Source organism: Psittacula echo, assembly GCF_963264785.1.
Source record: "Psittacula echo genome assembly, chromosome: 9".
Taxonomy (NCBI): Eukaryota; Metazoa; Chordata; class Aves; order Psittaciformes; family Psittacidae; genus Psittacula; species Psittacula echo.
In genome coordinates, this window is record NC_137745.1 from 4,213,662 (window position 1) to 4,241,530 (window position 27,869).

The following is a 27,869-nucleotide window of genomic DNA, read 5'->3' on the forward strand; positions in this document are numbered from 1 at the left end:
CACTGCTCTGTCTCTGTTAGGCAGGTACAGTCACACCAGGTTCGGCTCTGTCACTGCTCTGTCTCTGTTAGGCAGGTACAGTCACACCAGGTTCGGCTCTCTCACTGCTCTGTCTCTCCCTGGCAGGTACAGTCACACCAGGTTCGGCTCTGTCACTGCTCTGTCTCTGTTAGGCAGGTACAGTCACACCAGGTTCGGCTCTCTCACTGCTCTGTCTCTGTTAGGCAGGTACAGTCACACCAGGTTCGGCTCTCTCACTGCTCTGTCTCTCCCTGGCAGGTACAGTCACACCAGGTTCGGCTCTCTCACTGCTCTGTCTCTCCCTGGCAGGTACAGTCACACCAGGTTCAGCTCTGTCACTGCTCTGTCTCTGTTAGGCAGGTACAGTCACACCAGGTTCGGCTCTCTCACTGCTCTGTCTCTGTTAGGCAGGTACAGTCACACCAGGTTCGGCTCTGTCACTGCTCTGTCTCTGTTAGGCAGGTGCAGTCACACCAGGTTCGGCTCTGTCACTGCTCTGTCTCTGTTAGGCAGGTACAGTCACACCAGGTTCGGCTCTCTCACTGCTCTGTCTCTGTTAGGCAGGTACAGTCACACCAGGTTCGGCTCTCTCACTGCTCTGTCTCTCCCTGGCAGGTACAGTCACACCAGGTTCGGCTCTCTCACTGCTCTGTCTCTCCCTGGCAGGTACAGTCACACCAGGTTCAGCTCTGTCACTGCTCTGTCTCTGTTAGGCAGGTACAGTCACACCAGGTTCGGCTCTCTCACTGCTCTGTCTCTGTTAGGCAGGTACAGTCACACCAGGTTCGGCTCTCTCACTGCTCTGTCTCTGTTAGGCAGGTGCAGTCACACCAGGTTCGGCTCTCTCACTGCTCTGTCTCTGTTAGGCAGGTACAGTCACACCAGGTTTGGCTCTCTCACTGCTCTGTCTCTGTTAGGCAGGTACAGTCACACCAGGTTCAGCTCTGTCACTGCTCTGTCTCTGTTAGGCAGGTATGATCACACCAGGTTCGGCTCTGTCACTGCTCTGTCTCTGTTAGGCAGGTACAGTCACACCAGGTTCAGCTCTCTCACTGCTCTGTCTCTGTTAGGGAGGTACAGTCACACCAGGTTCGGCTCTGTCACTGCTCTGTCTCTGTTAGGCAGGTACAGTCACACCAGGTTCAGCTCTGTCACTGCTCTGTCTCTGTTAGGCAGGTACAGTCACACCAGGTTCAGCTCTCTCACTGATCTGTCTCTGTTAGGCAGGTACAGTCACACCAGGTTCGGCTCTCTCACTGCTCTGTCTCTGTTAGGCAGGTACAGTCACACCAGGTTCGTCTCTCTCACTGCTCTGTCTCTGTTAGGCAGGTACAGTCACACCAGGTTCGGCTCTGTCACTGCTCTGTCTCTGTTAGGCAGGTACGATCACACCAGGTTCAGCTCTGTCACTGCTCTGTCTCTGTTAGGCAGGTACAGTCACACCAGGTTCGGCTCTCTCACTGCTCTGTCTCTGTTAGGCAGGTACAGTCACACCAGGTTCAGCTCTCTCACTGCTCTGTCTCTGTTAGGCAGGTACAGTCACACCAGGTTCGGCTCTCTCACTGCTCTGTCTCTGTTAGGCAGGTACAGTCACACCAGGTTCGGCTCTCTCACTGCTCTGTCTCTGTTAGGCAGGTACAGTCACACCAGGTTCAGCTCTCTCACTGCTCTATCTCTGTTAGGCAGGTACAGTCACACCAGGTTCGGCTCTGTCACTGCTCTGTCTCTGTTAGGCAGGTACAGTCACACCAGGTTCGGCTCTGTCACTGCTCTGTCTCTGTTAGGCAGGTACAGTCACACCAGGTTCGTCTCTCTCACTGCTCTGTCTCTGTTAGGCAGGTACAGTCACACCAGGTTCGTCTCTCTCACTGCTCTGTCTCTGTTAGGCAGGTACAGTCACACCAGGTTCGGCTCTGTCACTGCTCTGTCTCTGTTAGGCAGGTACGATCACACCAGGTTCAGCTCTGTCACTGCTCTGTCTCTGTTAGGCAGGTACAGTCACACCAGGTTCGGCTCTCTCACTGCTCTGTCTCTGTTAGGCAGGTACAGTCACACCAGGTTCGGCTCTCTCACTGCTCTGTCTCTGTTAGGCAGGTACAGTCACACCAGGTTCGGCTCTGTCACTGCTCTGTCTCTGTTAGGCAGGTACAGTCACACCAGGTTCGGCTCTGTTACTGCTCTGTCTCTGTTAGGCAGGTACAGTCACACCAGGTTCAGCTCTCTCACTGCTCTGTCTCTGTTAGGCAGGTACAGTCACACCAGGTTCAGCTCTCTCACTGCTCTGTCTCTGTTAGGCAGGTACAGTCACACCAGGTTCGGCTCTCTCACTGCTCTGTCTCTGTTAGGCAGGTACAGTCACACCAGGTTCGGCTCTGTCACTGCTCTGTCTCTGTTAGGCAGGTACAGTCACACCAGGTTCAGCTCTCTCACTGCTCTGTCTCTGTTAGGCAGGTACAGTCACACCAGGTTCGGCTCTGTCACTGCTCTATCTCTGTTAGGCAGGTACAGTCACACCAGGTTCAGCTCTCTCACTGCTCTGTCTCTGTTAGGCAGGTACAGTCACACCAGGTTCGGCTCTGTCACTGCTCTGTCTCTGTTAGGCAGGTACAGTCACACCAGGTTCAGCTCTCTCACTGCTCTGTCTCTGTTAGGCAGGTACAGTCACACCAGGTTCGGCTCTGTCACTGCTCTGTCTCTGTTAGGCAGGTACAGTCACACCAGGTTCAGCTCTCTCACTGCTCTGTCTCTGTTAGGCAGGTACAGTCACACCAGGTTCGGCTCTCTCACTGCTCTGTCTCTGTTAGGCAGGTACAGTCACATCAGGTTCGTCTCTCTCACTGCTCTGTCTCTGTTAGGCAGGTACAGTCACACCAGGTTCGGCTCTCTCACTGCTCTGTCTCTGTTAGGCAGGTACGATCACACCAGGTTCAGCTCTGTCACTGCTCTGTCTCTGTTAGGCAGGTACAGTCACACCAGGTTTGGCTCTCTCACTGCTCTGTCTCTGTTAGGCAGGTACAGTCACACCAGGTTTGGCTCTGTCACTGCTCTGTCTCTGTTAGGCAGGTACAGTCACACCAGGTTCGGCTCTGTCACTGCTCTGTCTCTGTTAGGCAGGTACAGTCACACCAGGTTCGGCTCTCTCACTGCTCTGTCTCTGTTAGGCAGGTACAGTCACACCAGGTTCGGCTCTCTCACTGCTCTGTCTCTGTTAGGCAGGTACAGTCACACCAGGTTCAGCTCTCTCACTGCTCTGTCTCTGTTAGGCAGGTACAGTCACACCAGGTTCGGCTCTCTCACTGCTCTGTCTCTCCCTGGCAGGTACAGTCACACCAGGTTCGGCTCTGTCACTGCTCTGTCTCTGTTAGGCAGGTACAGTCACACCAGGTTTGGCTCTCTCACTGCTCTGTCTCTGTTAGGCAGGTACAGTCACACCAGGTTCGGCTCTCTCACTGCTCTGTCTCTGTTAGGCAGGTACAGTCACACCAGGTTCAGCTCTGTCACTGCTCTGTCTCTGTTAGGCAGGTACAGTCACACCAGGTTCAGCTCTCTCACTGCTCTGTCTCTGTTAGGCAGGTACAGTCACACCAGGTTCAGCTCTCTCACTGCTCTGTCTCTGTTAGGCAGGTACAGTCACACCAGGTTCGGCTCTGTCACTGCTCTGTCTCTGTTAGGCAGGTACGATCACACCAGGTTCAGCTCTCTCACTGCTCTGTCTCTGTTAGGCAGGTACGATCACACCAGGTTCGGCTCTCTCACTGCTCTGTCTCTGTTAGGCAGGTACAGTCACACCAGGTTCGGCTCTGTCACTGCTCTGTCTCTATTAGGCAGGTACAGTCACACCAGGTTCGGCTCTGTCACTGCTCTGTCTCTGTTAGGCAGGTACAGTCACACCAGGTTCGGCTCTCTCACTGCTCTGTCTCTGTTAGGCAGGTACAGTCACACCAGGTTCGGCTCTGTCACTGCTCTGTCTCTGTTAGGCAGGTACAGTCACACCAGGTTCAGCTCTCTCACTGCTCTGTCTCTGTTAGGCAGGTACAGTCACACCAGGTTCGGCTCTCTCACTGCTCTGTCTCTGTTAGGCAGGTACAGTCACACCAGGTTCGGCTCTGTCACTGCTCTGTCTCTGTTAGGCAGCTACAGTCATACCAGGTTCAGCTCTCTCACTGCTCTGTCTCTGTTAGGCAGGTACAGTCACACCAGGTTCGGCTCTCTCACTGCTCTGTCTCTGTTAGGCAGGTACAGTCACACCAGGTTCGGCTCTGTCACTGCTCTGTCTCTGTTAGGCAGGTACAGTCACACCAGGTTCGGCTCTGTCACTGCTCTGTCTCTGTTAGGCAGGTGCAGTCACACCAGGTTCGGCTCTCTCACTGCTCTGTCTCTGTTAGGCAGGTACAGTCACACCAGGTTTGGCTCTCTCACTGCTCTGTCTCTGTTAGGCAGGTACAGTCACACCAGGTTCGGCTCTGTCACTGCTCTGTCTCTGTTAGGCAGGTACAGTCACACCAGGTTCAGCTCTGTCACTGCTCTGTCTCTGTTAGGCAGGTACAGTCACACCAGGTTCAGCTCTCTCACTGCTCTGTCTCTGTTAGGCAGGTACAGTCACACCAGGTTCAGCTCTCTCACTGCTCTGTCTCTGTTAGGCAGGTACAGTCACACCAGGTTCGGCTCTCTCACTGCTCTGTCTCTGTTAGGCAGGTACAGTCACACCAGGTTCGGCTCTGTCACTGCTCTGTCTCTGTTAGGCAGGTACAGTCACACCAGGTTCGGCTCTGTCACTGCTCTATCTCTGTTAGGCAGGTACAGTCACACCAGGTTCAGCTCTGTCACTGCTCTGTCTCTGTTAGGCAGGTACAGTCACACCAGGTTCGGCTCTCTCACTGCTCTGTCTCTGTTAGGCAGGTACAGTCACACCAGGTTCAGCTCTCTCACTGCTCTGTCTCTGTTAGGCAGGTACAGTCACACCAGGTTCAGCTCTCTCACTGCTCTGTCTCTGTTAGGCAGGTACAGTCACACCAGGTTCGGCTCTGTCACTGCTCTGTCTCTGTTAGGCAGGTACAGTCACACCAGGTTCGGCTCTGTCACTGCTCTGTCTCTCCCTGGCAGGTACGATCACACCCGGCTCCCTCCGCCGGGGGGAGCAGCAGCCCCTGCCCCCCCTGCCCCGCTGGCAACACCGCAGGGCCCCCGGCACCTGCCCGAGCCCAGCGCCCCGGTCACCAGGAGCAAGCGGCACGAGGCTGGCAAGAGGGAGAAGAAGACACTGGTGCTGAGGGACAGAAGTGAGTGAGGAGCGGTGCTGGGCTCGTCCTCGTGCTTTGAGGGGTGCTGGGTTGTGCTTCGCCTTTTATTGTTTGAGGTTTGCTGAGAGGAGCAGCCGGATGTAATTCCAGATGAGGCCTCGTTCCTGGGAATGTTTCTGCCTGTCAGTACTTTAACAGCTTTCTCCAGCTGGCTGGCTTTTGACCTGGTGTTCCTGAAGGGTTGCTTTTGTTTGGGGGGATGTTTTGTCTGGGGCCTGTGGCTGCCCATCCCTGGCAGTGTTCAAGGCCAGGTTGGACACAGGGGCTTGGAGCAAGCTGCTCTAGTGGAAGGTGTCCCTGCCCGTGGCAGGGATTGGAGCTGGGTGAGCTTTAAGGTGCCTTCAACCCAGACCAGACTGGGGTTTTGTTCACAACAAAACACATTTTGCTCTCAATGTGAGAGCATTTGAAATGCTGAGAAGCAGGACTATGGTGCCTGGCTTGTGCACGGTGGAGGTTGTGCCAGCCCTCAGAAACACAAGCACAGAGGCACCCATCCTGCTTCCATCACCCATCATGGTGGCAGGGAGCCCCCGCCGCCTGCACACTGCTTCTGCCTCTTCTCACTGATGGGATCTTGAAATCGACCTTTTTGGGAGGTAGCTTGTGACAACTCTTGTGGTTTGTGAGTCAGAGATGCTCAGAGATGAGGCTTCCTTGAGAAGAAAAGGGCTTTTTTCTTAAAAAGAAAGGTTATCATTGGAAAGGAAGTCCATGGAGCCTCCTGTGGAGTGTCCATATGGCTCATACGTTTCTCTTCCCTAAGATCTGTGTGGCTTGACTGAAGAGAAGCACAAACCCAGTGCCACGGGAGATGTGGTGTGCTGCAGTGACCAAAATGATAATGTGGAAGTGAAGCCCCATTCCTACCTGGAAGCCATTTGCAGCGGCCTGGAGGACCCAGTGGCTGGAGGCTCCTGTGCCGATGCAGAGCAGTTGTGTCCCTACGCTGCAGCAGGTGCCTGCCACTTTGGAGAGCGGTGCCTCTACATCCATGGGGACGTGTGTGAGATATGTGGGCTGCAAGTCCTCCACCCCTTCAACCAGGAGCAGAGGAAGGCTCACGAGATGGTAAGAGCGACATGAGATCCGTGTGGGATTTGCTTTGCTCAGTGCAAGGTTTGGTTGGTTTGCTCTAAGACCCTAAGGTGTGTTTTGGAGGAGCCTGTTGGTCCAAAGAGCTTTTGTTTTATTGTTTATCTTGCTATAAAGTGATGCTAAGAGTGTTCTGTTCAAGCATCTGGGGCTTAGTTGGTGATGCTGATGCAGACAGCCTCTTACAGCAACTTCTTTTCCGGTTGCATCCTTATTGGACACTTGCCTGCAGCCTTCTCCCACAGCACGGAAAAGCTCTCTCAGGACAATGTCTTGTGCAGCTTACATGACATCTCCATGGTGCTATGTACGGTGGGGGAGAGGAATTGTGGGCTGCTGGTGTGTTCTGAGATCACCTTCTGAGTCAGCTCCTCGGGTGTCTCCTCCTTGCTGTGGCTGGTGTCAGGGCAGGGTCAAGTACAAACAGACTGAACTGAGTGCAGAGGGTTTGGAGCTGAGCTGGAGGGGCCACATGAGGAATTGGTCAGGTAAAGGTGGGCTGAAGGAGCTGCTCTTTTCCCTGTCTGGCTTCCAGATTCAGGTCAGGAACAGGTCTCAAGGCTGAGGAGGGGCAAGACCGGCAGCGTCAGTGGTTACTGAATCATGAGTCTGTCCTGAGTCTGGAGTAGGACCTGAGGGGTTGAAGCTCTCTGGTGCTGGGTGGTTGGATGTCCCTGATGCTGTTGTGGAGAGCTCGCTTCTCCCCAGAGCTTGTTGGAACGTGGCAGTGTCCTGTCACCGTGGCTCAGCTCTGGCAGCAGCGAGGTGTGTGGGACTGAGAAGGTGCAGCAGCCACAATGCTGATACCAGTGTAGTCTGTGTCCTTGTTTAGCAGTATTGTAATTTAAAGTCCTTTAGATTTACTTTACTTGTCAAGTTCTGGGTCTCTTATAAAGGAAGAGTTAAACCTATGGAGGTGTAAGCACCAGCTCACCTTGTAGTGCTGTGCGAATGGGCTGGCAGTGACTGTCCCTACTGGACACTGTGATGAGAGGGGCTGTAGGAAAGCCTGTAATAAGAGACGAATTCCTAGCTGGTGTAGAGCTTACTGTGGTGAATGAGTGTGGCCTTAAGGATCAGCAGAGTAATACCTTGAGTGTGGCACCTGTGCTGGACCCTGGATGCGATGGGTTTAAGGGATGTGAAGTGTCTCCTGGTACCTGTGCCATGACGGAGATACAGAAACGGGTAAATGACAAGCACTAGGGCCCATTCCTTTTGATACTGCTGAAGCTGCAGAGGACGTAGAAGGGCTGAGATGTGGGATTGAATGTCATGTTCTTCAAACTAAATTCTGCTGCTTAAGGGTAGGAATGACGCTGTTAGCGAGCGTGCCTTGCTCTCCCTGCAGCAGGTCCCTTCCATAGACACTGTTGAGGAACAGGCAATGTGTGGCCTGTGGTAACCAGTGATGTCTCTCCCGTGACAGATGTGCATGGCGACATTTGAGCACGACATGGAGAAGGCCTTTGCCTTTCAGGCAAGTCAGGACAAAGTGTGCAGTATCTGCATGGAAGTGGTGTATGAGAAGCCGTCGGCCTCCGAGAGGAGGTTTGGGATCCTTTCCAACTGCAACCACACGTACTGCTTGTCCTGCATCCGGCAGTGGAGGTGTGCCAAGCAGTTTGAGAATCCCATCATAAAGTAAGTGGATGTTAACCAGAGTCTCCTGTCTGTGGCTGGGTCAGTGAGATGGGCTCTCTGGTGTGCTCTGACTTGTACGGAAATACAACTGGTGACTAGGGAGTGTGTTGCTGTAAATGCGAACATAGCCATTGATAAGTTCTGAGCTCAGAAAATCCTGGTCCAAGTGCTGGCAAATTCCAGGACACGGGAGTGGGGCTGGGAGAACAGTGTTCAAGAGCAGCAGGACACACTCCTTGGTAACAGTTTCCTTTCTCACTGTGATCCTGTATGGAAGAGCTTGCCCTTGGTGACAGCCCTGTCTTGTGTTGATGGTGGGCAAAGTGCAGACACGTGGACTGTGAGCAGCTGAGACCTGTGAACCTGTGCCCTTCACAGTAACCCATGTGCAGGAGCAGTGCCTCCTTTTTGCTGTGCATCTGCTGAATTGCTGGGGTTTGTTCCCTACTGTAACTTACTCAAGGTAAATGTCTCACTAACCACGCATTTATCTGTATCTGAGCAAATGCTTCATCCTCCAGCTCTATAAAAGCTGTATTCCAAACACGCTCCTCCTCAGAGGGGAGAATTTAAAACATTGAATTGGGGCTGTTCCGTTTCTTGAGCATCTCTTGGAAAACTCTCCCAAGTCCCAGTCATGCTGAGGGAAAGGTGGGAACTCTCTTCAGTCTCCTGCCAGAACAGAGTTTCTGCACAACTTTATCCATTTCATGGAAGCGAACGCTGGCTCCTTAGGACATGACATAACCTGTGCGGAGCTGAGCTGTTCCCAGCCAGGTACCAGGGTGTTCTGGGGGGGTTTCACTGAAGAAACAGGGGTTTTCAGTGCCCTGCAGTCCATTTGGAGCATAGATTAAATCCTGACACAGATTCTTCTAACATGATTGAAATCCTGACACAGATGCTTCTAACATGGTTTTTCACCCTTCTCCATAATGGTGAATGTACCCATGGTTGCAGAATTAAGCTAAAGGAGGGACTTGGCTCAGTTCTGAGAGCGCTGCCTGCGGGGAGCCGCGGTGGTTGTGGGACAGGCAGGGTCATCACGCCTTTCCTAGGCTTGTTGAGGGACCCGAAGTTGTGTGTTTGGTTCTTGATCTTACTGATTCCTCATGTAGAAATCCATCCTGTAAAGCCACTGAAGGGACAGTTCATTGCTGCTGGTGGATGTCAGGTGCCATTCCCAGCTGTTTTGGCTTTCTGCTGCATGGGGGCTGCAGCGTTCAGGTAACAGTGATGGTGCATTGCTGTGTGTTGGGATTAGTGTGTGCTGATATACTGAGGAAATACCTGGGATGTTTGTCTGAGCCTAGAAACAAGCAGAAGGAAGCACAAGCTCTGCACCGAATCAGGTTATTTCAGTTGATGCTCGTGACAGTGCTGCACGTGTGCTGGTAGTGAGGAGGTGCCTGCATCAGCTCCCTGCCCCTCGGGCGGTGGCTGTTCCTGGTGGCTGTTCCTGACACGGTCATTGAGGAGCGTCCCTTGGGAAATAACAGAGCGCTGGTGCTTTGCCTTCAGGTCTTGCCCTGAGTGCCGTGTGATCTCCGAGTTCGTCATTCCCAGCGCGTACTGGGTAGAAGACCAGGAGAAGAAAAACGAGCTGATTGAAGCATTTAAGCAGGGAGTGGGGTAAGTCCAGGAGCAGCCACACACTGTTCGCACTGTCCTTAAGTCAGCTGGAGTGCCTGTGCTTTTAACTTTCTGTAGGTCCAAACCTGCCCACAGCAAGCTCTTCATCCCTACTAACACTTTGATTTCTCTCGGTGCCTGCCACAGAGGCGTTTGTCATGCAATTATAGCTCAGAAATCCTTCAAACTTGGGGTGCTTTGAAGCGCTGAAGTGATCTCAGTTCACTTGCCAAAATCAGCTTCATGCTTTTCAGTTGGTCCCTTAGAATTGCCTGGAAGGAAACGGCTTTGATACAGTCTATGGACAGATCTCCTGGCAGTCAGTTTAACTTGAGGGTTAATATCACACGGAATGAAAAAATGCTAAGAAGGCACTAATAAAGCTGAGCCTAATCTAAGAGCAGGATCAGGCCAGCACAAATCCAGTCCATGTGCCACAAGGGGGAAGAAGTCAGCCCTAGAAACCTGAAAGTCAAAGACAAACCCCTTCTGCTCCTAATGCGCTGCCTTGGCTGGGGCTTGGCTTTTGTTACTGTTGGGCTTGTATATCCTGGGGATGTCCAGGACCTGTCTGCCTGCTTTCATCACTGCAGATCACGTTTACAGGGTCACTTGCATTTGCTTTGTAGTTTCTACTGCAGACGAGTGACAACACTGGTGGAGGTGTAAACTACGCCAGTGTTGCAGACCCTCCAGAGGAGGTGGTGAGGAGCTGGTTCCATAAAGCCATAGTGGTAGAAAGCACAGGAGAGGAATGTTGCTAGAAAATAATAGTGGGTTTGTTGGGTGTGGTGAAAACACGTGTGCAGGATCAGTGACAGGCTTGGAACATCCTTCACTTCCCGTGTCTTAAGATGGTTTAATTCCTCTGAGTTCTGATGCTGTTCATTTGCCTCTTGGTTTGCTTTTAATAATCCTTCCCCTCTATTTGACTGCTGTCAGCTGGAGAAGGAGCACCCAAACCTCTCGGTGTGTTCTCACTTTGCACCACTGAGGATGAGAGAATGAGCCCTGAGGACTGAACGGTCCCTGCTCCCTTCCTACCTGCAGACAATAACTCTCTCTTCCAATTGCACCAGGAAAAAGCCCTGCAAGTACTTTGAACAAGGGAAGGGAACGTGTCCATTTGGAGGGAAGTGTCTTTACCTTCATGCTTACCCGGATGGGACGCGAGCCGAGCCTGAAAAGCCAAGGAAGCAGCTCAGCTCCGAGGGCACGGTGCGGGTAAGAGAGGGCTCCCCAGGAGTGGTTAAACCCATGCTTTGTGTGTGAAGGGTACTGCATAAATGTGTGTCGGATGCCACAGGGCCGTGGGGAAGCGAGGACAGCACCCCTGGGTTTTCCCTGAGGCAAAGGCCTGTTAGTAGGGGAAGGAGAAGGCACCTCTGATTAAGCATTTATGAATGCAGTCCTTCTTATGGCAAACCTTTCTCCAAAGGAGTCCTGCCCTTTAAAGCTTTCACCTGCAGTGTTAAAGGTCTTGCCTGCCTGCCTCACGTGGAAGCCACCTGAGGAGCTCATGGTGCAGGTGACAGCAGGGCCATGCTCCAGCAGGTTGATACAGCTGGTTTGCCCCAGCTGTTGTGCTAGAGGTGTTATCACTCTGAATTTCACTGCCAGCATTGCTAGGAGCATTAGTGCAGACTCAGCTCTTGAGGGTCAACTTTGGGCTTGTTTTAATGAAGAAATAAGCCTGAGAAGGGACAATATTTGGTGGAACTGTGACAAGAGCTTCTTCTGTTGCAGTTCTTCAATTCTGTTCGCCTGTGGGACTTCATTGAAGACAGAGAGAGCAGGAGTGTGCCCAGCACGGACGCCGATGTCACTGAACTGGGAGAACTGTTCATGCACCTCTCGGGGGCTGATGAGGACCCCGCTACTTCTCAATAAAGAGGACGGGAGGTGCTTCTGCCTATAGCAGTCCAGCTATTTATTTAGTGATGCTTTGACTTTATACAGCACAGTTAGGAGAAGTGTGCCCTGTGGTGGATTTATGCAGTCCTGGTGAGGTTTTCAGATCGGTTTTGTGTGGCAACCAAAATACCAAAATACATTTAAAAAAGATGAATTGATTGCATGGAAAACAGAATCCCTTAAACCCAAGAGGGTTTTCTCCCTCTTAGGCCTAAGAGATGCTGTCCTGGGAGCTGAGTGGCAGTGTAAATACAGCTCCTCCCTTGCCTTTTAAAGCTTAAGCTGTTAAAAACTGTTGCTAAATCAATTTAGGGAGGGTTTAGCTTTCACACTAAATCAACTGTGTCTGTACAAAACCCCACTGGGAATAATGGTCAGCAAAGCTTTTTCTTCCTTAAAAAAGGAGATTTAAGAACTAATACATTATACCTCAAAGTAGTACCCAGAGTAAACTCAGAGCAGTGCCAGAGTCACAACAGACAGCGAAATTGAGCCTGCAGCAGAACCTGGATTCTGGAAACTCTGATGAGAGGAAGGAGTTAGGTGCACTAACAGTGACAACAGCAATAGTGACCCTGTTGTTCAGTTTAACTACTTCAAATGTCTTTTAACTAGGAACTTGATTCCCTTCAGTGAAGTAGCCCGAGTTAAGCAACTACATTTTCAGTGATCCTATAGATAGAAGTATACACTGTAAGCTGTTTCAGTTATGAGCAGATAGTTTTAACTCCTGCCTTTCCTAACTGTGTGGCTGACACACAGTTGGGATTCCTCATCCCCACCTGCCTCTAGCACAGGACAGTGGCACCGTGTTGAAGCTCCAGGACAGTCCCAAACAGCCCCACTTCCACACAGCTCCTGTCCCAGCCCACAGCCACTGTCAGTAAAGCCCTGGCAGAAGTTCAGGCATTGCCTTCATAAGGGATGTGCCAAGGCTGGGTAAGGGCAGCGGTGTGAGGGAGTAAAGCACATCTCTTCTGAGTTACAGAGCTGCTGCTGAATCCCGTTTTTGTTCAGGATTAAATTGTGTTGCAAAGGCTTAGAGCAAAAGCAGTTTGGTGGTGAAATTTGAGATAAGAAGTTAACGCTGTGAAGCCATTTGTATTAACTTGGCAGTTCAGCTAAGAACTCAGGGTGAAATGGTGCCTGAGCAATACAGCAGGAAACCAGAGGAGTGCAAGCAGCAACCTCTTACACACATGTAGCAGATGGTCTTAAAATCAGTAGAGGGCCAGTGTGGACCAAACCTCATACCTTGAAGGGCTGCTGTTGGCTTAAAGACTCAAGCATTTCTGAAAAGCCAATTGCTGAGACAACAGAAGTTATTTGTATTGTGAGGCAAAGGGTGTGCAGAGACACTTGGGCAAAAGCCTCACGTCAGCACGGCCAATGGGCCACTGCTCAGATGGCTGAAAATGGGGATCTCTGTCCCTGTCCCAAAGCAATAGCAGAACCTTCAGCTGGAGTTCAGACATTTTAAATGGCATCAAATTAGTGACTCCAGCATTACCAGTTTCCACCATGGGTTGGCATTTCTGGGTCAGAACTGAAGCTGAGGAGCCTCCTGGGTGGAAATCGCTGCATTTCCCTGAGGGTTCCAACAGAAGAGGGAGAACTCTTCCCATCTCTGCCGCCAACAGCTCCCTCCCCTTGAACACACACACACGTTGCTCTGGTTCTGACCCACGAAATGGAACTTTTCCACAGTTATTTCCCCCCTAAGGTTAATTTTTCACAGTGCTTACTGCAGAGTCAGGCCTCAGCTTGGCAGAGTCTGTGACTGCTTACTGGTCAGTGGCACACGAAGGCACAGAGAGGCACATGAGTGGTGTTCCTCACCAGTCACAAAGGTGAGGAAAAGAAAGTAATAAAATACACCCCAAAGAAGTCAATGGAGGGGATGTGCTTTACCTTAAACAAGACATTCCTGGTTTCCCTTGCCCCATGAAGACATGAACCAGGTAGCAGTAGTCTGAGAGTAAAAAGACAACTTGTTTATCAAAGCTACACAGGAACAACATAAAAGTTTTAATTTAACATAACTTGTTTTAAAAATGAGGGATTAATCGTTTCTTTTAGACCTAAAGTAGCAGCAGCTTCATATGATTTGTTCTTTTTCTTCAACTATTCTATATTATACTGAAGGTAATATGAGAGATAAATAACATTTAGAGAGGTGTGCACAGAGAAACCCACAAATTCTCAAGCTTCCATGTCAGGAATGGACGCTTGGCTTCCATTCTTTCCGCAGTAAACGTATTTAAACAGAATGCTATTTAAAAAAGAGTTTCTTAGATTAACCCACCTATTTTTTGTCACCTGTGGAGTTCAGCCAAGACAAAACACTCACTTGGACCTAAGCAAACAACAGGGCCACAGAAGATAAAACACAGTGGAACTGGTGCGGTGCAACAGCTTCATCATCCCGCAGTGTAGCACCTGAATCAGTTGATGCTGCTGAGAGGCTGTTGCTGTAAAAACCATCCTGCAATGGAAGTGACTGCAAACCTGGAGGTGGTCATCTCAAACGTGTTTTTACTTACACTGCTTTTAAAACAATCCTTCTGAATGTCATTTTCTGAGTTGTTCCAATCTAGCTGTACGTGTCAGAGCGATGGATTACTGCATTAAAGGATGACATTGAATCTTCAACCTAAAATTTAATTTATTTTATTAAAATAAGATAATCAGAGGAACCTTGGCTTACAATAAATGCATTTTCTCAGGAGCAATAAAAACAAAATTAAAACCCAAATCAGCAAGAAAAACTGTATATGCTCAGTTTCCTCTTGATAGTGCATCTCTTGGACGACAGCTTCAGATGGGATGAAGACTACGCTCATTTTGCAGAAGTATAAGGAGAGTGTTAATGAGCCTGTTCTCAGCCACAAAAGCCTGGCTTTCTGCACTTCCCACCTCGCTGGGCTGCAGGAAACAAGTCCATAGTACCAAAGTAAGCTGCTTAAGTTACTGAGGATGACCATAGCAAGACTGGCTAGCTTCCTTCTCTGAGCAGAACAATTCAGAATATATTCCATTCTTTTGCAAGAGTTTCTCTTCTATGTGCAAAACTATTGCAAAACTATTTAGTGTTGAATTAGCATTTTAACTTATTTCATTGGCTTGATGAAAGCTCTTAGGCAGGAGCTGATTTCCAGAAAGTTTTTTCCTCTTCCCTCAGTCTTGTTTGCAGATACCCATGTCAGGAGGACTCCCCCAGCCTGCAGTGGCACATCAAAGAGCACCAAAACACATCATCTCTCTGAGGTGAGCCATCCTTGCTGTAAAGAATACCCATTTACCAACAGATTCAAATCAATCCAGAAACACTGCCAAAGAAACAGCCATCACTTCTGGGTATGGGAAAAATAAGGCTCAAGTGCATCTATTAAAAAAATAGTAATAGATCTCTTGATTTATTGTCTGTTAACTATCCCAGTAAAAGAAACTGTAGAAAAAGGCAAGGTGGAGCTGTGTCCCTGCAGGGTAAGAACTGCAGAAATCCTTAGCAGCTTGTTCTCAAAACTGGGAGGCAGATAATCCTGCTGGCACTGATCCTGTACACTGAGGCATTAAAAGCACAACTTCTGTTACTTCTGTTCCTTTCCCAGCACTGGAGAGGATGAGGGAAGGGGAGCATGATCCTAAAACACGGGCAGTCTCGTGGATGTTAATGTGCATGAATTTATGTCCTCTGTGTGGGCAGCACGGTGCAGAGATGGTTCGGAAGCGCTCCGGTTGATTTTGGGTAAAGAATGTTGCAACAATTCAATGGACGACAGTATCTGAAGGAAATACATAACATTAAAACAAAGCTTGTTAGACAAGCAGCTCTTTATACTTAAGTCTTAATCAGAGAATCCCAGAGTGGTTTGTGTAGGAAGGGACCTTGAAGCTCCTCCAGCTCCAACCCCTGCCACGGGCAGGGACACCTTCCACTGGAGCAGCTTGCTCCAAGCCCCTGTGTCCAACCTGGCCTTGAACACTGCCAGGGATGGGGCAGCCACAGCTTCTCTGGGCACCCTGTGCCAGCGCCTGAGCACCCTCACAGGGAAGAGCTTCTGCCTAAGAGCTCATCTCAATCTCCCCTCTGGTAGGTTAAAGCCATTCCCCTTTCTTACAGCTTTTAGTATATCTTCTAAGAGCAACGGCATACTGTGTGGAGGCTCTGGAAACAACACTCTAGGAACACTCCAGTGTGAATGACCAAACTGTCACACAGTTTCATTGCCATGTGGGGTTTCAGAGGATGGGAGGATACTTTCTGTTAGTTCACAAACATTATGAACAATTAACTTGTATCTGTGCAGTCCTCCATGAGTGACAGGGACAGAATTGCATCCTCTGCCTAACAGTCTGTTTACAAAACAGCATTTAGAAAGAACTCTTTAAACAACAAAAGTTGTACTTGCTTGTAACAGCAAGTTATTTCTCCAAAATCTGCTGATATTTAATTCCAGCTACTTAAAGGTACCTTCATCATCTTCATAGCGACATGAAAAAGTAAAGTATGCTTGGTAAAAACACCTAAAATTGCTACATGAATTTACATCCCTCAGTGGATTTTGTCTGCTGCTTCCCAGTTGTGGGGAAGGAAAGGGAATGGTCTCATTTCCCTCAAACCTACACTAAAATAAGATGTAAATACAGAGATTATGTTAGGGCTTTTTTTTTTTTTTTTTGCTTATCTTTAAAACAGGTCAGCTGTTGAAAGCAAACTGCTCCAGTGTAAGCCTGCTTCAGTCTGCATGCGTAGTATTGTTTTAGTGACCCTTATGTACAGTCAGAATTACAAACTGCCTAAGGGAGCTGGGCTATGGGAAATACCCATATGAATAAAGACAAAAATAGGAAGCAGGTACACTTTATATAAACCAAAACCTCTACCTGTGTAGAACGCTTTGTGTGCTAATGGCTATTCACAAAATACTCTGAAACTCAGATGCAGGAAATCACTTACTTGTGGAAACAGAGGTCGTTCTTCCCTAACTTTCTTCAAACAATCTGCTACAAGCCTCTTCATTGCTTTGGGGCAGTTCTTGTACAATTTACTGAGGTCTGGAGAAGCATACCCTCGGCCAACCATGAAAATAATCTGAAAGAGAAGCAGCAAGTGGCAGAAAACCAAAGCTGTAGGAGTTGTTTCACTGGATAGTGTTAGTGTCCCAAAGCATTAAACACAAGTCCCAAAGGCACACACACCAGCAGAGCCTTATCAGCTTGTCCCAGTTAACTGAAACAATGGTCCTGGGTTTGTGTAACGCAGGACATGATTAAATCAGAGCAACACTGCTCTGTAATGCTCACCAAGGGAAGGAGCTATTGCACTCAGAACAGAACAGGGGATGCTAACATGACATGGATGTGTCCTTGTCATAGCAATGTCCTTCAACTGAAGGCTACAGTGACAAGCAACTCTCAGTCTGAGTAGTCAGGAGCAGCCAGCCAATTTGGCACAACAGCACAATCCCTCAGAAGAGCTGTATGTTCAGGTATCTCTATACAACATGTTACAAAAGGAGGTGTACAGCTAGCAAGTGAAAAGAGATCACCGTAACTAATACAGCAAAAAAAGGGGGTGGTTTGGTTTCAAGACAAACAGTAAAAGATCATATTAGTGTTGGAAAATACATTTTCAGTTCAAGTTAATGTGGTAATTGTTTAGGATTTTCATCAGACTTCCAGGAAACTTAAGAGTTGACTGTACGGTATTGATAAGACTATTACCTGGTAAAATGGTGGTAGGTTTGGTTGTTGGGGGGACTTTGACTGTTGAGTGTTTCACTGGGGAGAGGTAAAACAGAACTAACCCTGCTATTGGGTCTTTTTCAATTGCTGTTGTCTCAGGAAAAAAAAAAGGCCAATATAATGTTGCTAAAACAAGGTCTCAGCATTGCTCTCCAGGAAACATCATATTCCTCCACAGAAAACTTACCTGAGGGTCAAGAGTCCCATCTTTTGCAGCAGCTGTGATTACTTAAGCTTGCACATAGTTTTACTATTATGAATTAAAACACATTCCGATATCCCAATCTTAAAACTAAGAAAAAACTTCCTTAACAAAACCGACCTCTTCACAAACTGGAGAACGAGTAAGCTCTACACTTGCTAAGCCAGAAAAAGCATTTGTGTAAAGAGAACAGATGAGGTCTCTGTCCTTCATGTGCTTTTTTTGTAATTCTTGGTTAGTTGATTGGTAAGAACAGAACTTAGCAATGACCGAATCATGCAATACTAACAGGGATGACAACAGTCAGTATTGATTCTTCGCTTAGTAAAAAGCACAGAATCCAATCTTGATAAAATAACAGCATATTTAACATCAAAAGGGAAACTTCACATCTTTATTGATGTAGCAAAAGCTTTAACTGTGAATAAATTCAACAGGACGCTTAAAATGCTTATAAAAAAGAAATCTTTTTTCCTTTCAGGAGCTGTCACTGTCAATATTTAAACATTCTCCCACCCAGATTTATTGCTGAAACAAATCATGTTGTCAACACCACTTCAGTTCTTGTTTTGTATTTGCCTTTATCTTACATTTCTTGAGGACAACAAAATGTACCTTTCCAGAAATAAAACACAGCATCCAAAGAGGCTTTCTCACCTGGTCTCTGTTGTTTATGTGAGAGTACGGCAACTCTCCTGTCATTAGCTCATATAATACTATTCCATAGGAGTAGACATCTGACTGAAAACTAAATGGGTTACTGTCCTGCATCCGTATCACTTCTGGTGCCTGTGGAAGGAGGAAATCAGAAATCACTATTAAGAGAACTTAGAAATGGAAAGGATAAGCGAAGGGGAAAATATGTGGAAAGCAGAGAGTGAGCTCAACTGAAAATGAGTGAACAAACAGGGGATACCTCAGAACCTCTGATGTTTTACCTAAGGCTCTGGAGAAGTTCAGGCAGTGCTACTCTGTATCTTTTTTAAAAAACATCAGTGCACTTGAGAGTAAACAAAGCAATGCTTTAATTCAGTGAGCATTTTACCATTAGAAAAACTATTATTATTCCAATTTGCAGTATTTACTGACTTTTGCTACATCTTCTATACAAGGGAGTCTGTCTCTCACCATCAGCTCTTAAACAGGTATCAATGTTAAAGAGGAAAAATACAAAATTCTAATATAGATTCATTCCCTTGTAAAACTGATCCTGAAATATTTACATGAATATGAAAGCAAAATATAAAATAGCACATATTGAGGATCAGGAAAGAAATCTATCTTTGCAAAACAAAGCAAAATGGTAAAGCTAAAGAACTTCAAATAAACAACACTGGATGACTGAATAAAACAAGATCTAAACCATCAAAACACCCTTCCTGTGGATTAAGACTTTTTTCTCTGTGAAGTCCTTCAGCATTGCTGAGAAAAGTACTGGTTAAAATTCAACAGGTCCACAACTCAACGCAGTAAGAGATTATATTGAGGAAACAGAATCAACCTCTCCTGCTACCTAATGATGACTCAGCAAAGATGAATGGTCTATAAATGATTAAAATAAAACCCCAAACCTGTAAAGAGCAACACTGCAGGGTTTTTTTCCAGAAGATCTGTTTCATGTACATAGGCATACCTACAGGGCAGTAAGTTTTAAATCCTAAGACATTCTTGCATAATTTTAAGGATGCTTTTTAACCTGGTGACAGGCACTGTTCCACGAGGTTAAACGTACTTTAAGGTTTCCTCCAACCCTAACGACTCTATGATTCCATGGTAAGGGCAATTGTTAGGAATGTTCTCTCAGACAAGGACTTCGCAGTACCACTTCCAAAAGAAACTCCATAAACTTTCCACTAGAACTTGAGAATTCTGTACCTAAATGGACATTTACCTGCTGCGGTTCTGAACTGCCTCAAAGCCTACTCAACTGTCTGGTGCAGGGTGAGGGACAGTCCTGGGCCTAACAGCAGCAGCTTGATGTATATGAAACATCATCACCACAGATGACTGTGCTCATTCCCATACTTGAAGTAGCACTTCCCCAATCCCCAGCCAAAGCTGACAAATGCACGATCAGCAAGTGTGTTGCCAAGTCCCACGTAAGGAGGAGGGGAAGAAGAGGCCACAATGAAGAAGGTAGAGAAAGGACCCCACAAAGCCACTGTTACACAGATGAAAGCCTGTTCTCCTGTGAGACAAGCCCATTTGGGGAAAGGTAGGATTATGGCAGGAAAAAGGCCCCCCTCTCCCTCCGAACAGCTCCTTGCAGTTCCACTGGCCGCCCTGTCTCTGCCCTGAATACTTAAAACAAAGAAGAACCTTTGGGTGAATGATGTCTACTTTGGACAATTAAGCACCCCAACACTTCATTCTTCAATTTTAACTTGTCCGATAACTGGAATAAAAGCCTACACAGCACTACCAGCATACGTTGATTCATTTAGATTTATAGGTGTAAAATAGAGTTCAGTTGACTAAACATACCTTACCAGAAGGAAAACAACTATTTAACATGAGTGAAATGTTTTGCTCACCATCCACAAGATTGACCCAGTGGGCTGCTCCACCTGTTGAGATCCACTCCACCTGGATTTTACAGTTGCCAGACCAAAATCTCCTATTTTCACTGTGAGGCCTTCATGAAGAAATATATCTAAACACTTGTTAAAGAAATCCTGTAGGAGACCTGAGCAAACACCTCTGAGTTTTCTGACACGATTATGAAGTACCTGCTCAGGTTATTACAAATGCAAGCCAACTACCCACAAAAACTGCTGGTTATTTATTTAAACCTGCTACAAGTTATATGTTAAACAGAAAAAAAGCCATTTTCTGGCATCCATATTACAGAGTTAACATTTAAGACTAAACAAGACCAGATGTTTCAGCATTGGTTGTACTTTTATCTTTATGGTGAGCTAGAATGGAAACCTCCTGTGTTAGTTAACACCAGTGACTGCAGGTACTTAAATAACTGGTGTCAAGAGACACACAGGGGAACAACATAGAAGTCATCACAGCTCAAAAAAGAAACTAAATAAAAACAAGTGGAATCAAATATAAAATCCCTTTACACAAACCCCTCTGGCTGATCTCCTGAGATTTAGTCATGATTTAACTATGTCAACTGGAAATACCCACATCTGTACTATGTGCAGTAGTATCCACTGAATAGTCTGTTAAGACTGACAGGTAGCACTTTCTTTGTTGGGGTTATTCCAAGGAGATTCCATTTTACAACTTCATTTAAGAATGTTTTATGTTCAAAAAAGAGGATTCAGAATATAAACATGACTGACTCCTTGCTCTCACTCCTATGTCAGGAAAAGAGTTAATATATTACACACACAGTATCACAGTATCACAGTATGTTAGAGATTGGAAGGGACCTCAAAAGATCATCTAGTCCAATCCCCCTGCCAGAGCAGGAACACCTAGATAAGGTTACACAGGAATGTGTCCAGGCGGGTTTTGAATGTCTCCAGAGAAGGAGACTCCACAACCCCCCTGGGCAGCCTGTTCCAGTGTTCCGTCACCCTCACTGAGAAGAAGTTTCTTCTCAAGTTTAAGTGGAACCTCTTGTGTTCCAGTTTATACCCATTACCCCTTGTCCTATCATTGTTTGCCACTGAGAAGAGCCTGGCTCCATCCTCGTGACACTCCCCCTTTATATATTTATATACACTAATAAGGTCCCTCCGCAGTCTCCTCTTCTCCAAACTATAGAGACCCAGCTCCCTCAGCCTTTCCTCATAAGGGAGATGCTCCACTCCCTTAATCATCTTAGTTGCCCTGCGCTGGACTCTCTCCAGCAGGTCCCTGTCCTTCTTGAACTGAGGGGCCCAGAACTGGACACAATATTCCAGATGCGGTCTCACCAGGGCAGAGTAGAGGGGAAGGAGGACCTCTCTCGACCTACTGACCACCCCCCTTCTAATACACCCCAGGATGCCATTGGCCTTCTTGGCCACAAGGGCACAGTGTCGGCTCATGGTCATCCTGCCGTCCACTAGGACCCCCAGGTCCCTCTCCCCTACACTACTCTCTAACAGGTCGTTCCCCAACCTATATTGGAACCTGGGGTTGTTCCTGCCCAGATGCAGGACTCTACACTTTCCCTTGTTATATTTCATCAAGTTTCTCCCTGCCCAACTCTCCAGCCTGTCCAGGTCTCACTGGATGGCAGCACAGCCTTCTGGCGTGTCAGCCACTCCTCCCAGCTTAGTGTCATCAGCAAACTTGCTGACAGTACACTCAATTCCCTCATCTAAATCACTGATGAATATATTAAATAATACTGGTCCCAGTACTGACCCTTGAGGCACTCCACTAGATACAGGCCTCCAACTAGACTCCGCCCCATAGACTACAACTCTCTGGCTTCTCTCCTTCAGCCAGTTCGCAGTCCATCTCACTACCTGATCATCCAGGCCACACTTCCTCAGTTTAGCTATGAGGATGCTGTGGGAGACTGTGTCAAATGCTTTGCTGAAGTCAAGGTAGACCACATCCACCGCTCTGCCATCATCCATCCACCGTGTTATTTCCTCATAAAAGGCTATGAGGTTGGTCAAGCATGACTTCCCCTTGGTAAAGCCATGTTGACTGCCCCTCATAACCCTCTTATCCTTGATATGCCTTAAGATGGCACCAAGGATAAGGTGTTCCATCACTTTCCCAGGGATGGAGGTGAGGCTGATGTGAGCACAAAAATGGTCATCATTATCAGGAATCACAAACTCCTGACCTCCATATCCCAAAATGATTATTTTTCTAAATGAAGTGAAAATGGGGCTCTCCTTACATTATGGAATCACTTAGCATATTCTTTTATGCTAACATTTGCAAAACATTCTGTTTGCATTTTATGAAAGGAAGCTGCATTTTATGCTGTTAGCTCAGGGGACATTCTCGGCAATTTCCAAAGCTGGCATTTTGAAAGGCAAAAGACATTGGTTCACAACATTTTTACTCCATATGCATTACTGAAAGTATGTATTTGCAAGAAATACAGTGGTCACAGTTTGCCTTTTCTTGAGTTTAAAGTAAAGAGTTTAGGCTTCATTTCTGTCAGACACGTGAAGGTGTTTTAAATGTATTAAAAATACCTGGGGAACAGTGACAAACCCCGCATCTGCACACATACACCAGCACACACAAACACCTCCCACCAAGTAAAGGGTGCAGCTTCTCTCCAGTACAGCATTTGGGTAACAGAGAATTGCATAAGCACCATTCAAGTAAAATAAGACACTTTTGGAGCACAACTGTTGCACATCTTTCCCCATCTCTGTCACAACAGTTCAGTAAATAAGCACACATGTTCTATGAAAGCCCTAGCTAGAAAGTAACTTCTTATTCATCAATAGGAATTCATACAATCCCAGACTGGTTTGGGTTTAAGGGACCTTGAAGCTCACACAGTTTCAACCCTGGCCACGGGCAGGGACACCTTCCACTAGAGCAGCTTGCTCCAAGCCCCTGTGTCCAACCTGGCCTTGAACACTGCCAGGGATGGGGCAGCCACAGCTTCTCTGGGCACCCTGTGCCAGCACCTCAGCACCCTCACAGGGAAGAGCTTCTGCCTAAGAGCTCATCTCAGTCCCTCCTCTGGCAGGTTAAAGCCATTGAATTACTCATTAGTAGTTACATACATCTGAAACAGCTATTTCAACCCCCCCAAAAGCCCCATATTAAAAACAAATCACCTACATTAAAGGAAATACAATTAAGGCAGAAAAGGATACTATTGGACTTCATGTCTCTGTGGATGATATTCTTTGCATGTAAATAGCTGTGAAAGAAAAACCAAAAGTACCATTATGAAGGCTGTTCCCATAAGCTTTGCCTTTCAGTTTATTGACAGACATTATGACAATTTATTACACACTCAACCATTTCACACACTCTTGATTTAGTTAAAGGATGTGTCTACTTTGGGAAAAGAGAAAGTCAGCAAGTAGTAGCTGATGACTACTGCTTTATGCATTACAGAAAGCAGAAGCGGTGTAGTAAATAAACTTCAGAAAGCAAGAAGAGTGGCATCACTGTTATGTAGCTGTGTAATGCCCTAGAACTGGGGGCTGTCCTCATATACTTGAAATTTGGATGCTATCTCAGGTTTACTTTTTACAAACTGCTTTAATCTGCAGTCACAATATATGGCCCTAGTTTTCTAGGTGTCTGACTGGAAACCTGGGTCCTGAGCTGCAAAATGGATGAGCACTGACAGCGTCAGCCATTGTCAGCATCTTCTCTGCTTTGAACACTGCAACATGTTCCAAGAGTATGGGGAAGGCTTCCAAAATGTATCCGTGTGTTTGTGTCTGTAGCTGCAGAACAGAAACAGGCAGCCCCTCATCTCACACAAGTACCATGAGTATAAATTAGTATTTGCCAAACACTGTGATGTTACAGGAAGTAACACAAGGAGGGGAAAAAAAAAGGTTCTGTGTTTAGAACAGGATCTCATCTAGTTGCATGACAGTAAGGCCTCAAGCTACGAAAGAAGACAAAATACAGAAAAGCTAACGGTTAAGTGATTAGTGGTCTAACATTAACTGAGGCAAATCCAAGGGGGGAAAAAATACTAAAAGTATTGCTGAAATTAAGGCTGCACAAACTCTCTACTGGGTGTACCGCTCTGACCCATTACTATCTTAGCAGGGTAACTCCACATATTAGGGTTCGGGAATAAGAAGGGAACCACCATTCCAAGAACAAAAATAGCCAGCATTGCCATTGATCCTACTTACTCCATTCCCTGTGCTGTCTGCCGAGCAATATCAATGAGCTGGAACATTTGGAACTTGGTCTCTTGAACATGCAGGTGTTTATACAGGCTGCTTCCTTCACACCACTGTGTTACAATGGCCAGATTATCTTTAGTCATGTAGCCCATGAACAGCAAAATATTAACATGCCGAGTCTTCCTAACAGAAAGTAGCAAAGACAAATCAGTACCTTCAGGAAAAAAAGGCTTCAAATGCTTTTAAAAATTCCTGGCTCAAGGAACACGTTTCAGTTTTGAGTCCAAACATGAGTTTCCAGCAACATTTTTGCCAGGTGAATGTTTGTGTAAAGTTTGGTTTTAACATATATAAAAATATGCTGATTTTCTGCTTTTCAGTTAGGATACTAAAACTCCTTTTAGTTCCAAGGAAGGTTTTAAAATCAACCTTCAAGAAGAAGTTGCCATGAGAATTCAAGGGTTTAGACATTAGTAACCGACATTCATGCTTGCAAGTGGTATTAGAAAGTTACTGGAATACTAGAAATTACCCTGAAAGCTGGGAAAAAGTGACAGATTTAGATAAAAGACTGAATCCCAACAGGAAACTGAAGGGTTACTATAAACTGTGAAGGAATTAAAAGATAGTTCTTATGTACTCTAAGTGGTTCTGTTTCAGGATTAACATTATGGCTACTTAACTGGACATTACAAAAGCAGCATTTGCAAGCAGAAAAGAGTTCTGTAGATCAGAGTATACATCAAAGTAAGTAGTTATGCTGCAATTGTGAAAGGTACAAAGTTCATGTATTCTGCCCAGTAATAAGAATTATGGCAGAATTTACCCATCCTCATCTTTTCCTGCATTCCAAAAAGGACCTGAACAACTATGGGTGTTACTATTATTCATCTGAAAATACAACCTTCAGGAATAGTGAAGAACTACTGAAATACTCTGAATTGAGATTGCTGTCTCACAGCAAGTATCACTATACTGTCTCGTTTACTCTTCTCTGCAGATCTGCTTTTGGTATCTCTCAAACAGAATATTGGGCAAGACAGCTTAAAGGAGGGGTAATAGTCAAGTGAGTGCCTTGGAATAACAGAATTTAGCAGCAAAACTAGCAACTTACCTTAACACAGCCACTTCATTTCTGAAAGCCTGGAACTGTTCTGGGGTTGGATCTACAACCTTTAGTATCTTCACTGCTACATCCCCTGAAAATACAGTTACCAAAGAAGTTACTAAAAATGCAGCTTTCTTTTGCCCTCCCAAAGTAACATTAATATACAATATTCTTAACACTCCCCATTTGGGCACAGTACAACTCTAGTAACTTGTAACAGGTCAAGAGTTTTCCTGCAGACATATAAACTTCCACCATATCAAGCAATTCATTTACTTGAACTTCAGTCTAATGGAAAAAGTCACTAATTGTTCACATGCTTCCCTTCTAGTTTCTAACTGTGGCTAGCATTACACAAATGCTTTCTGCCGGATATAAAGCTACTAACATCTGAAATAGCTGTTGAAAAGGCAGGTATTCTAGTGCAGCTGCATTCTCAGCATCTTATTTCAAACACAGTCACGTCAGAGTGTCTTGGCTTCCAAACAGTATCCAAAGTTTCATCACTTTCCGTTTTTCTATCCAGCTTTAGTGCACATATATATATACATCTTTGTATTCTTATGACAGGGGAGTTGGAACTATATGATCTTAAGGTCCTTTCTAACCCTAACTGTTCTATAATTCTGTATATTAAAGTTCATATATATAAACTATATATACATATAATGTATATACCCTAACCTTGCTAGATTTAAATACTGCTAAATTCCAGCAACGGGGGGGTAAATCTTCTACCAAGGAAGAGCAGAAAAATCACTGATCTTAGTATTTCAACAGCAAATCTGGGGACTCCAGAAAGCAGAACCTCTTTACTGTTCTTTTAAGATGATAGATTAGAAAGTTTTAGTTAAAAACTACATTTGAATTGCTTTCACTGTCAGTGTTTGCTTTAAATTTCAGTGTCTGTTAAATGGTAATACAAAGGGAATAGATGATGATCCAGTGCTATCTGTTTAGAGGCTGTTTCTAGAGAATGAAGTTGTAAAAACCTTTACAGTGTACATCCAGAAAACAGTAGAAGTGAAGAGATTCAAAAAAGGTGCAATAGTGGAGGCAACTAACAAAAGTAAAAGCACCACCAGCAAAACCCACTAACTCCTCTGGGAAAGAAGCAAGCATCACATTTAACTGTGGATGGACAGCATTTTAGAATTCAAGATAAACTTGCCCTAACACTGTCACAAGAAGATATAAGTAGTTCAGGCAAACTGAAACTTCAACCTTAGTCCGCATGCAGTAAAAAGATTTGAGAGGTTCTATACTCCAATATAGACTTATCCCACAGTTTAAAGGGTGCTGCCTCTTAGCATTACTGAATCATCACCTACATTTAAAAAAATCACTAGAGTGACAGACTTCACCACAATCACCGGTTTTCTTCTTCTTAATATGGCCTCTTTTCAAAGATACATGTGAAAATGTTAGCATGTCTCTAGAATATAATGATCAACTGAAAACATTAGGAATACTTAACCACTAAATACTGAAGTATCTTCCACTGTAGTTGCCAGCTGCTTAATTTGCTGTAAAACTTGAAGTCACAAAAGATGCATAACTACTGAATATGTTATTGTACTTTCTATCTTCTTGCTTTCACTTCAGTAAATGCAATATACTTCCTATTTCAGCCTCATAAAGAGAACCATCACATATTTGTGGTATGCATAATGTTTGATAACTTACAGGTCTCTCTGCTTAGAGAGTATAACTGGTAGAAAGACAACACGTTCATATGAGCACCAACATCAGAGGCTTTGAAGCAGCCAGTTCCTACTGTGACTCCTACTGATGTACAATGCAAGATCAATAGATGGTCTACCAACACTTGAAGTACACTGCTGAGAGCTATGCCCAGACAACGCAAGGATTCAGCACCCACTGATTACAGGCCATATGTTTTCAGATGATTTTTCAGTTTATTCTCCATTATGATCCTTGCTCCACAGATGAAGAGATGTTTTTAACCGTATAGTGGTCTCACTGAATGAGGTGCCACACTTTCTTTTAAGCTTGATGGAATTTCCCAAGCAGTTTCCTCTACAGAAGCAAATACACAATAGCACTTGTTTTGTTTAGCAGCAATCTGAAGATAAATCAGCTTCCACCAACCCCCCCAACCACCAAAACCCTAGAGCTGATTACCAGGGTCAAAGGGGAAATGTGAGTGTTTATGATAGGTAGTCTTCCAACCCATTTAAACTGCCTTGGTTCTCTTTCCGCCTTTTAAATTTAGAAGCATGCTACAGGACACTACAGGATCCAAATGCGGTCTGTAACAGAAGTGGTGCAAATATGAGAATTAGTACTTAACCATCAGAACAAGCTGGAAAAATATGGAAGTTATTCCATATTGAGACACGCACTCCTCAGCGCAAGACTGCCCTTGACACTTCAGTTTCAGTGTGGAAGACTAAATCAGGAAAGCTCATTGGAAACCTAACACGGTTTGCATC

At 46.0% G+C, this 27,869-nt stretch overlaps 2 protein-coding genes across 12 annotated transcripts in view; one reads left to right on the forward strand and one right to left on the reverse strand.

The window, feature by feature from the left end:
- MKRN2 (makorin ring finger protein 2) overlaps positions 1–11,582 on the forward strand; it is a gene marked incomplete at its 3' end in the record, with an annotated part of 31,209 nt that extends 19,627 nt beyond the window's left edge. For 3 of the 4 annotated variants that reach the window (XM_080625906.1, XM_080625908.1, XM_080625907.1), the window contains 6 exons: positions 5,125–5,300; positions 6,088–6,392; positions 7,846–8,060; positions 9,582–9,692; positions 10,772–10,916; positions 11,439–11,582. In XM_080625906.1, coding sequence (XP_080482032.1) covers positions 5,125–5,300; positions 6,088–6,392; positions 7,846–8,060; positions 9,582–9,692; positions 10,772–10,916; positions 11,439–11,582 — 1,096 coding nt within the window. The other variant, XM_080625909.1, reaches the window with a different exon arrangement.
- A 3,666-nt stretch (positions 11,583–15,248) lies between these two features.
- Positions 15,249–27,869, reverse strand: part of RAF1 (Raf-1 proto-oncogene, serine/threonine kinase) — a 44,334-nt gene continuing 31,713 nt past the window's right edge. For 6 of the 8 annotated variants that reach the window (XM_080625902.1, XM_080625904.1, XM_080625899.1 and 3 more), the window contains 7 exons: positions 25,420–25,504; positions 24,312–24,488; positions 23,304–23,350; positions 20,091–20,209; positions 18,214–18,345; positions 16,567–16,701; positions 15,249–15,391 (listed from right to left, as the gene is read on the reverse strand). In XM_080625902.1, coding sequence (XP_080482028.1) covers positions 15,251–15,391; positions 16,567–16,701; positions 18,214–18,345; positions 20,091–20,209; positions 23,304–23,350; positions 24,312–24,488; positions 25,420–25,504 — 836 coding nt within the window. In that variant the 3' untranslated portion in view covers positions 15,249–15,250. Of the gene's footprint in view, positions 15,392–16,566; positions 16,737–18,171; positions 18,346–20,090; positions 20,210–23,268; positions 23,351–24,311; positions 24,489–25,419; positions 25,505–27,869 lie in introns of all 8 variants that reach the window. The other 2 variants (XR_013957704.1, XM_080625903.1) reach the window with 2 other exon arrangements.